The sequence below is a fragment of the Chrysochloris asiatica genome, unplaced genomic scaffold, assembly GCF_000296735.1.
Source record: "Chrysochloris asiatica unplaced genomic scaffold, ChrAsi1.0 scaffold00262, whole genome shotgun sequence".
In the NCBI taxonomy this organism is placed as follows: domain Eukaryota; kingdom Metazoa; phylum Chordata; class Mammalia; order Afrosoricida; family Chrysochloridae; genus Chrysochloris; species Chrysochloris asiatica.
In genome coordinates, this window is record NW_006408780.1 from 3,264,712 (window position 1) to 3,278,469 (window position 13,758).

The 13,758-nt window shown below is 45.9% G+C and overlaps 1 protein-coding gene across 1 annotated transcript in view; it reads left to right on the top strand.

The window, feature by feature from the left end:
* Positions 1-13,758, top strand: part of EVC2 (Ellis van Creveld syndrome 2) — a 158,481-nt gene that overhangs the window by 38,312 nt on the left and 106,411 nt on the right. The window contains exons 9-10 of the mRNA XM_006874141.1: positions 5,076-5,210; positions 9,875-10,014. Coding sequence (XP_006874203.1) covers positions 5,076-5,210; positions 9,875-10,014 — 275 coding nt within the window. The remainder of the gene's footprint in view (positions 1-5,075; positions 5,211-9,874; positions 10,015-13,758) is intronic.

A 13,758-nucleotide genomic window follows, 5' to 3' on the forward strand; every position in this document is an offset into this window, starting at 1 on the left:
TTCAATCTTTTCTCCATTGATAAGAATGTTGTTTATTGGTCCAGTGGTGAGGATTTTTGTTTTCTTGATATTGAGATGCAATCCATACCGAAGGCTGTGTACCTTGATCTTCATTAGTAAATGTTTCAAGTCCTCTTCACTTTCAGCAAGCAAGGTTGTATCATCTGCATATCACAGGTTGTTAATGTCTCAAGGTTAGCAGGTGCTAATAGAACACATCCAAACTCAGTCTTCGTTGCTGCATTTCCCCCAATTCCACTTGCATGTAGAAGCAGGTGGTCACCAGCAAGCATATGGCCAGCTGGTTCCTTTTAATTTTCAGTCCTGGAAAAGGGGATTTTCTTTCATGGGATGACTTTCCTTGACTTGATGCCTCCAAAACTCAAATCGACTGTTTGCTTTTTCCTCTGCTTTCTTTCAGTCAGAAATCTTTAGTTCTCCCAGCAGTTCTGGGTGGGTCTGCATGTCTTTTCAAATGCAAATGTCCCAATTCTGAAGGTTCTGGGTGGGACTCAGGAGTCCACCTAAATCCCCATATTCTACAAAGGCTTAACAAAGAAGCCTGTTTCTCTGAGTAAATTCTAACTCCCCTTATAGCAAATCCAATAGTATAGATGGAAGGTGGGCTTACAAACTCTCTGTTATCACGCTTTCCAATATTCATTTCTGTCACACTTGTGGAGTCCTGGTGTGGCGCTGTGGGCTAATGTGTCAGACTGCAAAGTGTTTGAACTGCAAGACCGGTGGTTCAAGCTCACCAGCTACTCCTTGGAAGCCGTGTACAGGCATGCCATGGGTCGGAATCCACTCGACAGCACTTAACAACAACAACATTACACTTGTAGGTCTATCTTACAATAATAGGCAGGAGAAACCAATATCCAAAAGGCAATCAAACACAGAAACTTTTTCCAAACACTCAAATTCAATTTTGTCTTCCTCCTTGCACTAACCCCGTTCATGCACATTATGCTCTTGTGTCTCTGTCAGGGTAGATTCCAGAGGACTCTGGTGCCCTATTAGCCATCTAGGTCAACCAGCATGACATTTGATTTCAGTAACTTCAGAATCTGCTGCTCCCCTGTTCCCTGAACTATCTTATCCACTATGGTCCTTTCATCCATGAAAGTAACAAAAATCTAAAATAGTTTCACTTCCCAGGCCCCTTGGTTCTTTCTTTTACAAAACCTCATGCTTCCATAAGTCTAGAACCATTGCAGTGAATCCTGCTCCTGATGCCAACTGGTGAAAACCGAACCAAACCTGTGCAGGCCAGGTCTGACTTCCTCTGACTCCACAAAGGGGGAAAGAGTCAAATTCAAAATCTGCCCAAGGCTGATTGCTATGAAGTAGAGACAGACCTGTTTCCACTCTGTCTCAGTGCCTTTAAAATTAGCTGGTCCAATTTAGAGAAGTCATCTTGGTGATTTTTTTCCCCCTAGAACCCCAATCTTGGCACCACATGTTTTAGGCTGGGTTTTCTAGAGAAGTAAAACCAGTGAAATGTGTATGTGTGTATGTGTGTGTGTGTGTGTGTGTGTGTGTATATAAAGGAGCTCTGGTTGCATAGTGGTTATGAGTCAGGCTGCGAACCTCTACCAGCTCTTACATGGGAGAAAGGTGAGGTTTTCTGCTCCTGTAAAGATTTACAGCCTCAGAAACCCTGTACAGGGTTGCTGTGAGGGGGAACCGACTCCACGGCACATAACCACCACCACCACCATATAAAGAGAAGATTACAATCAAGGATATGGCTTACAACTGTAGAGTCCCAGACCTTCAGTGGAAGAGAGAGAGTCTTTTCTGAGTGTCCATTATAGTGGGAGCAGGCCACACCCCCAAGGAAGCATCCTTTTAATTGATTGGCTGCTCATCATTGCTCATCATAGAGTTAACTATGCCTGTATTAGGTTTCACCACCATGGGAATAAACACATCCCAACTGCTAACCCTCTGGGAGTCTTAACCTATTCAAGTTGACTGTGAACCCTAACCTTTACAAGTCAGAGCAGCGCTTGAGAGCACAGAACTCAAGATCACTTGAAATTCTGTTCCTTCATTTTCACGCCGGGAGACTTACACCTTTTCTAATGGATATAGAGACCGATTTTCCTTTCATTTCTGAGAAGAAACTGTTGGTTAAAGTACTCCAAAAAATCACAAGCATTATAAAAAGCCATAAAGCTGTCTTAGACCAGATTTATAGTCTTAGATCCCGTTGCTGGTGATGGATGGGCCACCGCATAGAGCTTTTGTTACTGTGTGTCTGAGTTACCTGTCCTACCCAAAATACCAGAAACTGGAGACTTTAAAGACGGGACCTTTATTTCCTCACAGTTCAGAAAACCAGAAGCCCGAATTCAGGGCATGGCTCTAGGGGAAGGTGCTTTCTTGTTTGTTTCAGCTTCTAGTGTTGTTGTGAAGTGCCATCTAGTTGGTTCCGATTCATAGCGACCCTGTAAAGGGTTTTCAAGGAGTAACTGGTAGGCTTGAACTGCCGACCTTGTGTTTAGCAGTCCAATGCTTTTCCTAAAGCGCCACACCAGACTTCTAGTAGTTGCCAGCAATCTTTGGAGTTCCTAGTCTTACAGCTGATCTGCCATTGCTGTCTGCTTCCATACTGTTTTCCTCCTCTGCATGTCTGTGGGCCGATGTTCTGTTTATAACTCAGAAGTGGTTAGCGCTGACTTGATGGCACTTGATTAGTGTAGCTGCTTTACCAAGCATCATGCCCTTCTCCAGGGATTCGTTCCTCTTGAGAACATCCTCAAATTTTTCTCCTGTTGTTGTTGTTAAGTGCCATCGAGTCGGTTCCAAAGGATAGTGACCCTGTATAGGGTTTCCAAGGAGCAGCCAATGAGTTTGAACTGCTGACCTTGCAATTCACAGTCTAGTGCTGATCCTACAATGCCACACCAGGAGTCGAGGCCCTTATTCATGAAATGAGAGTCAGCCCAAGACCCAGTCAACACTACTTACAGGGTATAACCACACACAAAATAACGAGCTACCTTCTGATTCGTGTCTAACACATGTCCTGGTGTATATCCAACAATATAAATACTTGTTGAATGAATATATGAGCTAAACTTTGCACTAAGCTCTCTCTCAGTTTGTTAGTTTGATACTCAGGTTGTTGGTGCCGTGGAGTCCTTTTCGATTCACGGCGGTGTGATGAGTAGAACTGATCTATAGTGGTTTTTTTTTTTCTTTTTACTTGAACAGTAACTTTATTTATTTCACTAGATAAAACACCTGGAAAAGCAGTCTCAACATAGTGCAGTGGCTAAGTAGAAGCATTAAAGAACCTCATGCTTTCTGTCTACTGTTGCACCATCCTCAGAGATAAAGTCACTGCATTTCCAGACCTGTCACCCTTTCCAGGCAGTAAAATGGAGGGAAAGATTCGTATACTGATTTCATTAGACAAAGTGGGATCATGGGGCCACTGTTGGCAAGACGGCTACGAAATCAAGATTTAAATTTTATTGCGCTAAATATTTCTAGGCTGTATGTAGAGTTCACGTAAATAAGGAAGAAAATATTGTCAAAGAAACTTGGGCTTGTCTTGTTGTTAGGTGCCCTCCCAATTGGCTCTAATTCGTATCAACCCTATTCTATAGGTTTTTAAGACTGTGACTTTTCAAGATCAGATTGCCAGCCTTTTCTTCCGTGGCTCCTCTGGGTGGGTTTAAACAACCAACGTTTCAGTTAGTCGTGGAGAACTTAACCATTTGCTTGCTTGAGTTGCTGTCCATCTTCCCGCTGTGAGGTAATGGCTGTGTGCCTGTTTCACAGATGCCGAGGTTGGGGTTTTCAGAGGTAACTCACATACTCAAGGTAATCTGTAGGATTGGAAATCCAGTGTTCAGTGGGTCTTGGGGAGAGCTGAGTGAGGTATATTGACTTGTTAGAACTAAGGATTCCTGAATCTGTGTTTTCATAAACTCTCCAAGGTGGTTCAGATGTAACTCGGATTTGAGAATGAGCGTGAGCTGCTACTGTCTCTGTTGGCATCATTATCTTAGTCTCTGTATGGTGCATATGGTTAAGCACTCCGCTAACCGAAAGGTTGATGGTTCAAATCCATACTGAGGCACCTTGTTTCAATGAAACACACAGGGTCACCATGAGTCAGAATCAACCCAATGGCACCTGGTTTGCTTGTTGGAGTCCTTGGATGGTGCAAAGGGATACTGCATTTTACTGCTAACCAGAAGGCTAATGCCCAGGTGCTTTGGAAGAAAGGTCTGGCAATTAGCTTCCAAAAAACCCATCATAATTCTACTCTTGACACACGCGGGGGTCTCCATGAGCCGGCTGGTCTTATGAAAAGGCGGAAGGTGGAATGTGAAGTGTCTGGAACTCATTGCTCCTCATAATGCTATTTGATGTCTTTACCTCCTGGGCTGTTGATGGATTCACATCAGCCCCAGGTTGTCGCTGGGAAAGAAACAGACTAGGCATGTTAAACCCATCCTGACCGTTTGCATGTTTGCCCAGTATACCTGGCCTTCTCCCTGTTTTTGTAAGGTTCCCCAGCCACGTCCATTCTCCTAGGCTCTGAGAATCCAGAGTCTTTCCGCTGGGCAGGGCAGGCCAGACTCTGACTGAGGGAGGGCAGAGAATGATGGGATACAGCCCATTGTCAGCTCTTCCTCTGGCAAATTCTGCTGCACATCTCTGGGAAAATTTCCTGGGTTCCCAGTGCTGCCTCGGGGTGCTGTATCTTCTTGGGGATTGAAACATTTCTTCAGTGTTTACTTTGTGCTGGGTATGAGGCTCCAGGGACCTAGAAAGTGCAAGCTGCCATGCACCGGCTGTCTGAAGGGCTTCTCTCATGTTGGAAACTTGCTGTGTGGAAGCCTTGCTGTAAGGAGGCTCAAGCGCAGTGGGCTCCAGCCACTTCCTCACGTTTCATAGCCAGTAGTGGGTGGAGCTGGGCTGCAAACCAGGCTGGCTGTGCCAACTGCAAAGGCAGTTCCTGCCCTGATAGAACTGATGGTCATTTGTTTGACTTGGACGATGTGACTTGAAATCACAAGCAGACCCTTCTCTGTCTCTTGTCCTTGTAGGTTCTACCGAACCATGGACTCCATGCAGCTGGATTCTTTATCGCCTTCATGGTCACTCTTGTCCTGACCTGGACCATGCTTTTCTTCCTGGTCCGATATCAGTGTTTAAAGGGAAACATGTTTCGCAGACATCGGGTGAGTTTCCATACGAATTTTCTTTCCTGCAGGACGTTTGTTTGGTGCTGTGTTGAGATGGAAAATTTCCCCCTGGTTCAGTGGTTCTCAATCCTAGATCTGCATCAGGAAACCAGCTAGGGAGATGTTCACAAGCACTGATGCCAGGCTGCACCACCAGAGATTCTGGGGTGATCATCCTGGGAGGGGCCCACAACATTAGTACTTTTAGAAGCTCTCTGCATGGTTGTAATCTGCATCCAATGCTGAGAGCACCTGCAGCCCACCTGCTGAACCACCGAGCATCACATGTGTGTGGTCACCTGTGTATTTCTGTTGTTATTGTTAGGTGCTGTTGAGTTGGTACTGACTCATAGCGACCTCATGCACAACCGATTGAAACACTACCCAGTCCTGCACCAACCTCACAGTTATTGCCATGCTTGAACCCTTTGTTGCTGCCACTGTACCAAGCCATCTCGTTGGAGGTCTTCCTCTTTTTCACTGAGCCTCCACTTTACCAAACATAATGTCCTTCTCCAGGGACTGGTCCCGCCTCACAACATGTCTAAAGTATGAGAGACAAAGTCTGGCCACCGTGGCTTTTAATGAGCATTCTGGCTGTACTTCTTCCAACACAGATCTGTTTGTTCTATAGGCAGTCCATGGTACTTGTAATATTCTCCTCCAACACCATAACTCAAATGCATCAATTCGTCTAAAGTCTTCCTTATTCACTGTCCAACTTTCAAATGCATATGAGGTTATTAAAAATACCATTCTTGGGACAGGCGAACCTCAGTCCTCAAAGTGACATCTTTGCTCTTGAACACTTTAAAGGGGCTTTGTGCAGCAGATTTGCCTAATGCAATATGCCATTTTATTTACTATCCCCCGTAACTTTTTATTGTGAATTGAATGAAGGTTTACAGACAAGAGCATCAGCTTTACATTCAACAAATTATACACTTTATTTCATCTCAATGATTACAGTCCCCTCCCTGCAACAACAGTTATCCCACTTCCTCCCTGGGTCTCCCCATTTATGTCTTATATTTCACAAATGAGCAAAGCAAAAATGTTTTATGTACACACACACACACAAAACAAAAAATAATCATTTAAATGTCCTCACCACTGGACTAATAATAACATCCATATAAATGGAGAAAAGATTGAAATTGTCAAAGACTTCATTTTTGCTTGGAAAGCCAACACTCACGGAAGCAGCAGTCTGGAAATCAAACGACATATTGCATTAGGCAAATCTGTTGCACAAGACCTATTTAAAGTGTTGAAGAGAAAATATTTCAGTTTGAGGACTAAGGTGCACCTGACCCAAGCCATAGTATTTTCAGTAACCTCATATGCATGGGGAAGTTGAACAGTGAATAAGGAAGCCCGTAGAAGAATTGATGCATTTGAGTTATGATGTTGGAGGAGAATATTGAAAGTATCATGGACTGCCAAAAGAAGAAATAGATTTGTGTTATAAGAAGTACAGCCACAGTGCTCCTTAGAAGCCAGGATGGCCAAACTGGAGGGACCAGTCACTAGAGAAGGATATCATGTTTGGTGAAGTGGAAGGCTGGAGCAAAAGAGGAAGACCCCCAATTAGATGGCACAGTGGCAGAAGCGAGGGGCTCAGGCATAGCGACGCCTGTGAGATCGGTCCAGGACTGGGCAATGTTTCATTTTGTTGTTTATTTTGGGTTGTTGTGGGTCATTACCTACTTGATGGCATCTAACAACAGCAATGAAGGGAGCGTCGGAGAAAAAGAGGACGGCCCCCAACGAGATGGATTGGCACGGTGGCGGAAGCGAGGGACTCAGGCGCAGCAACAATTGTGAGGTTGACTCAGGTCCATGCCGCGTTTCATTCTGTTGCATGTAGAGTCACTGTGGGTCAGAACAGACTTAACAGCACTTAACACTAATAACAAAACCCTAGTCATTTGGCAGAAATTACAAAGAGCATAGAGTTCTGGTGTGGTGCTGTAGAATAAACATTGGATTGCTAGCCACAAGGCAGTGGTTCAAATCCATCAACCACACAGCCACACGGGATCGCCTGACTCGGAACCGACTTGATGGCACTTAACTTAGCAACAGCAACAACAAAGACTATGGCTTGAAGAGCCACATCAGGTAATTCACCACACCACACTTTCTCGTCCTGACCCTGTGTTGTATCCTGCTGATCCCAAGTTGTCATTGTTGTCATTAGGTGTTGTCGAAAGGCTTCCAGCTCAGCCGTGTGTACTATGAATGAAACACTGACCGGTTCTGTGCGTCTTCACAACTCTTAACATTTGAGCCCATTGTTGTAGCCACTGTATCACTGTCACCGTGTTGAGCGTCTTTCTCTCTCTCTCTTTTTTTAAACTGTCCCTGAGTAATAACTTACTTCCCCTATTAACCCTATAGCTATGAGTGTGATCTGTGAGGTCCATACCGTGTGGCCATGGTAATATCTCATCCAACCCAACAGAGTAGCGAGTGCCGTGGGAGGGACAGAATCGGTGAAAAGGTTGGAGGCTGGAGCTATGTCTGACGCCCTCCTCACTCACGGGACCAGCCTTGGGCTCATGCTGGCCTTGATCATTTCTCCTTCTTCTTCCTGAAATTGGACGAGGAGGTCTGAAGCCCCAAGGTCATTCTTACAGAGGGGCAGAGGAAGGAGAGGAAGGTGGCAGTTCACAGAGGGAGGTGAGCTGTCTGATGCTGACCACAGGCACACTGGTAGTGGGCACATTTGACAAGAATGTGGTCCCTTCCAACACTTGATGTGTCCCTGCAGGGCCATTGGAGGCTCTGGTCATTGGTGTCTTCAGGTGCACTACATCCCAAGGTGTAGCTACCATCCTTCTCCCTCATAGTATATTAAAGAAACCGAGACCTGTGAGGTTAGAAAACTTACTTACAGTGGCCTAGCTTAGCCTGGGACGTGGACTTCTGAGACCCCCACTCTCTGGAGTGCTGGAAGCCCCTCCCAGCCTAGGACCACTTGTTTATTCCGTTGTTGCTTCCTGGAGAAGGGAGAAGAGGGCCGTCGTTCTAAAGTGATGTCAGCCGTGAGCTCCTTGGCAGGCCAAAATGAGGAGAAGGAACACAGCTCACCTAATCAGACCTTCTACGGACTCTCCCCAAGCTCTTCTCCACCAGAAAAGAACAAACTGCTCCCGGGGGTTAAAGGCTGGCAGTGACTATGCGGAGAGATAAGCAAAGGGTGAATAGATTTAGGATCTGATAGACTCTTGCACTATTTTTTCCCCCTCCACCCCAGAATGAACGCTTTTGCCCATCTTTCTTGATTTTTCTGCTCATCGTGATAGCAACCAGAGAGCTAAGGTACCATGTCAAGCTGAGACCACAGCCTTCAGACTGAGAGTGACTTGGGGTCAAACACCAACCTGGCTCTTGAGAACTTTGTGGTTGTTGAGTAGCATGGAGTCAGTCCTGCCTCACAGCCATCCCAGCTGATGAGTAGCGCTGCCCCAACAGGGAGTCTTTCTCCCGCATAGACACCAGCTGAGTTTGAACCGCCAACCTTTCTGTTAGCCGAACTCTTAATTACTGCACCACAGGACTCCTTTATGTGACCTTGTATTGCTAAGTGCTGTTGCGTTGGTACTGACTCATAACAACCTTGTATAGGCCTTCCCATGAGCGTCAGGTAGCTTTGAACCGCAGACCCTTATGGTTAGTAGTCCAGTGCTTATCCTATAGTGCCACATTAGGACACCTATGCGATATGCTTGTGGTTGTTAAGTTCTGATGAGTTGGTTCTGACTCATAGTGACCCTATGTAGGGTTTCTCAGGGACTGATGGATTTGAACTGCCAACCTTGTGGTTAACTGTCCAGTCCTTATCTTACAGTGTCATATTATTACACAGTGGATATTATTACACCTCTCTGAGCCTCAGTTTCCCTATTTGCAAATTGGGGCAAGAACACTTACCTGGTTGTTGGAATAGCTTAAGCAGGTAACATACAGAGCCTCAGAATTATGAGGCAACATACAGAGCCAGCAGGAAGAAAGGAATTCTTATAGGTCAGTCCTGGGTACTGTCCATGTCTGCAGAACTAATATTATTGGAGGCCGAACATATCTGTCATCTCCTGGTGTGGTGTTGTAGGATAAGCATTGGACTGCTAACCACAACGTCAGAAGTTCAAACCCACCAGCCACTCCTCGTAAACTCAATACAGGGTTGCTAGGAGTCAGAACCAACTCTATGGCACTTTACAACAACAACAACAACAACAACAACAACAACATACACTCAAAGAGCTGGCGTTCACAACCTATCATGTCCTTTCCGTCTCAGAATTCAACACGGGCCAGACCCATGGTGCTGAGTTCTGCCATGTTGGTGGTGAGCGTTTCCTGTCAGGTTGATAAAGATGGTGGCGGTGGCGGTGAAACAGGTTACAAAGGCCCTTTCCATACACTGCTTCATTTTAGCCACACAACACCCCTGTATAGGGCTATAGGGATTGTAAGCCCAGTTCTCTGATGAGGAAATGGAGGCTCGGGAAAGGGCAGTGGCTTGCCTGAGTTGAAGCTGCTCTCCAGTGGTGGGGCCCAGCAGGCTTTGTAACTCCAGATCCCCCACCTTCCCTCACGTGGCCGTCAGACGAAGAAGTGCTAATTTGGTTGTTTCTGGAATTCTCCTGAAGGTTCAGCACCATGACAACAAGCTGGAACACTCTCAGTTCATCTTGGCCGATGGTGTGAATGAGGATCTTGCGCTCAGTGACCAGATGGTGGACATTCTGTCTTCTGAGGACCCCGGGACCATGCTAGAAGGCTTAGAGGAGTAAGACTTCTCAATCCCATTATACTTTCAAAGATGTGAGAGCGGGGACGTGAGAGCGGACACTGGGGATATCTCCTTCATTCATTTGTTCTGTTAAACATTCATTCACCACTCAGTAGTCAGAATGGAACACCTATGCATGGGACCCTGCCTGGCACTTAGGAAAGGAGATGGCTAAGACATATTGTTAGGAGCTTCGTGCCCACTCCGACTCATGGGGACACTGCCAGGGACATGAGAATGGGACGTTGCCCCGTTTTGTGCCATCTTCACAACTGTTAGTGTAGTTGAACCCATTGTTGAAACCACTGTGCATTTTTCTATTTAAAAACTTTTTCTTGTGAATTGTTTACAGACACAATCATCTGCTTTACAGTCAACAAATCATACACTTTGCTGGATCTCAGTGACTACGACCCCCTCCCTGCAACAACACTTCTCCCGCTTCCTCCCTGTGCTTCCTGTTTCCATTCCACCCACCTTTCCAGGCCTTCTCAACTCTGTCCCTAGGCAAATGCTGCTCCCTGTATTTTGAACGATTGGACAGCTAATTGACCAACGGTAATCAAAAGGTGTTCAACTGGTTGACCGCCGATTCATGTCAAAATCGTTCCATGGTGAGCATACCTTACGAGTGTTGTCCCCCCATATACCTATCTACTGCTTGGCTGAACATTGGGTCATGAGGGTGAGTTCCCTTCCAGACCTGAGGGTGCTTGAAGGCCATACTCTCAAGTTCCTCCAGTCTCTTTCTGACCAGGAAATCTGGTCTTTTTTTTTAAATAACTTTGAGTTTTAGTCCACATTTTCGGCTGCTCTATCCAGAGTGACTTATTCAGCTTGTATGCTGAGCAAATAATCTTTGGGTTATATGAAGAAAAACATGGCATCAGGATTGGAGATATGCAGATGATACAACCTTGCTTGCTGAAAGTGAAGAGGACTTCAAACATTTACTGATGAAGATCAAAGAGCACAGCCTTCGGTATGGATTGCATCTCGATGTAAAGAAAACAAAAATCCTCACCACTGGACCAATAAACAACATTCTTATCAATGGAGAAAAGATTGAAGTTGTCAAGGACTTCATTCTTCTTGGATCAACTATCAACACTCGCGGAAGCAGCAGTCAAGAGATCAGATGACGTATTGCGTTGGGCAAATCTGCTGCACAGGAACTTTTTAAAGTATTGAAGAGCAAAGATGTCAGCTTGAGGACTAAGGTGCGCCTGACCCAGGCCATGGTGTTTTCAGTAACCTCATACGCATGTGAAAGCTGGACAGTGAATAAGGAAGACCCTAGAAGAATTGATTCATTTGAGTTATGGTGTTGGAGGAGAATATTGAAAGTGCCATGAACTTCCCAAAGAACCAACAGTTCTGTGTTGGAAGAAGTACAGTCAGAGTGCTCCTTGAAGGCCAGGATGACCGAACTTCGTCTGTCATACTTCGGACATATCGTCCGGAGGATCCAGTCACTGGAGAGGGATATCCTGTTTGGTAAGGTAGAGGGTCAGAGAAAAAGAGAAAGACCCTCAACGAGATGGATTGGCCAAGTGGCAGCATTGATGAGCTCAAGCGTGGCAACAATTGTGAGGTTGGCCCAGGATCAGGCAGTGTTTCGTTCTGTTGTGCATAGGGTCATTATGAGTCGGTGCTGACTCGATGACACCTAACAACAACAACAACAACAACAATCCAGAGTGACTTCTAACGGTCACTCTGTATTTTGAGTGCCTTGTATCCTCAGGTGCTCACCTCACAGCCCTTTGTTGGATATATTCTGTAGTGTTCTAAAAGGTTTTCATCAGCTAGTTTTCAGAAACAGATCGCTAGGTGTTTCATTCTAGGATGTCTTAATCTGGAAGCTTCATTGTAACTTGTCCACCATGGGTGGCCCTGCTGGTATCTGAAATACCAGTGGTATCACTTCCAGTATCATGGCAACATGCAAGCCACCACAGTACAACCAACTGACAGATGGCTGGTGGGGATAAGGCAGAGCTCCTGTATGAGGCAATCTGGGCTTGTGGGGAGAAGAGACCGTAAACAGATATGATGTAATTAATGTTGGGTGAACACCAAGCTAAAGAGAAGATCGGAGCTGACTGAGCACAGAAGACAAAATCCTAGGCTCTGGCAGGGCCACAGATGTGCTTCCCAATGGAGGTGACACTTTAATCCATTTCTGAAGCATGGAGAGAAGTTTCCCAAGTGAGCTAAATGAGGAAATGCTTCTCAGACAGATGGAAGGTGGGACAGATGCATGCAAGGATGGACAGACACATGCAAGGATGGGAAATGAGCAAGATAGGGTTGATGAACCCTAAGTAGCTAAATGTGCTTGATCCGATTGGAATACTGATTGTAGACAAGGAAGGGAAGAGGCAGATGAAGTGATCGCTGGGTTTGAGCAGCCAGCTTATCAGTTAGCAGCCAAGCACTTTAACTGCGGTGCCACCAGGGTTCCTAGAGTCGTCTCAGTGATAATAAAACTGTGAAACCTTATTTTTGTATGACACCTTACGTTTTCGTAGCATTCCAAACATTTACAGCTTCTCTCAGACACCTTAATTGGTCTTTATAGTAACACCTCTGGAGCCCTCCTTAGTGGCACAGTGGTTAGGTGTTTGACTGCTAACTGAAAGGTTGGTGGTTCAAACCCACCAGCCACTCTGCAGGAGACAGACTCAGCCATCTGCCTTGGAAACCCGATGGGGCAGTTCGACTCTGCCTTTTAGGGTGAGTAGGAGTTGGAACCAGCTCGACGGCCCCTAACACCAGTAACACCTCTGGTTGGGTGGATGATTTCCAGTGTTGGAGAGTTGATGACTCTGGTCCGTAGGCAGGTAAAGGGGTTTACCTAGGACCACCCATCTAGTAAGTGACAGAACAGGACTTGAGGTTTCTAACTATTTAATCCCGGACACATTTCCTTATCTCTCCAGTAGGGAAGCCACAACCTCCCTTCATGGGACACTGACGTTGAATGATCTGAAGGGTTTTGTACTTGTGGAGTCTCTAGGCCAGCGTTTGCTTTAAAAGGGAAACACTGTTGCCTCAAATTGGCTCCACCTCATGGCCTCCTGATAAACGTGGATGTCACAGTGAACCGTCTCCTGGTCCTTTGTCCTGATAAACGTGGACGACACAGTGAACCGTCTCCTGGTCCTTTGTCCTGATAAGCGTGGATGTCACAGTGAACCATCGTCTGGTCCTTTGTCCTGATAAATGTGGATGATGCAGTGAGCCATCGTCTGGCTCTGGATCCTGATATATGTGGATGACACAGTGAACCGTCTCCTGGTCCTGGGTTCTGATCAGCATGGACGTCACAGTGAACCATCGCCTGGTCCTGGGTCAGCTCCATGATCATTGCTGAGTTTGCATTGGTTGTTTGGGCCACTGTCCTGGTCCTTCTTCTATGGTTTTCCCGCTTCTTGTTGGCCCTCTGCTTGACCTAGCAACTGATCTCTGTTCATGGCATGCCCAAGGACAAGGAGCTGAAGTTGCGCCATCCTCACATCTAAGGAACATTCCAATTGTATTTCTTCTGAGACTTACGGTTACCAAAGTGGACCTTGTTGTTGTTGTGGATGACTTCTGACTCCTGAGGACCTAGGGCACAACAGAACGAAATGTTTCTTGGTTCTGCGCCATCCTCACAGTCTTTGCTGTTGGAGCCCTTTGTGAAAGCCCCTCTGTGTCAGTCCAGGTCTTCAGGATTGGTAGATACTGAAGAGA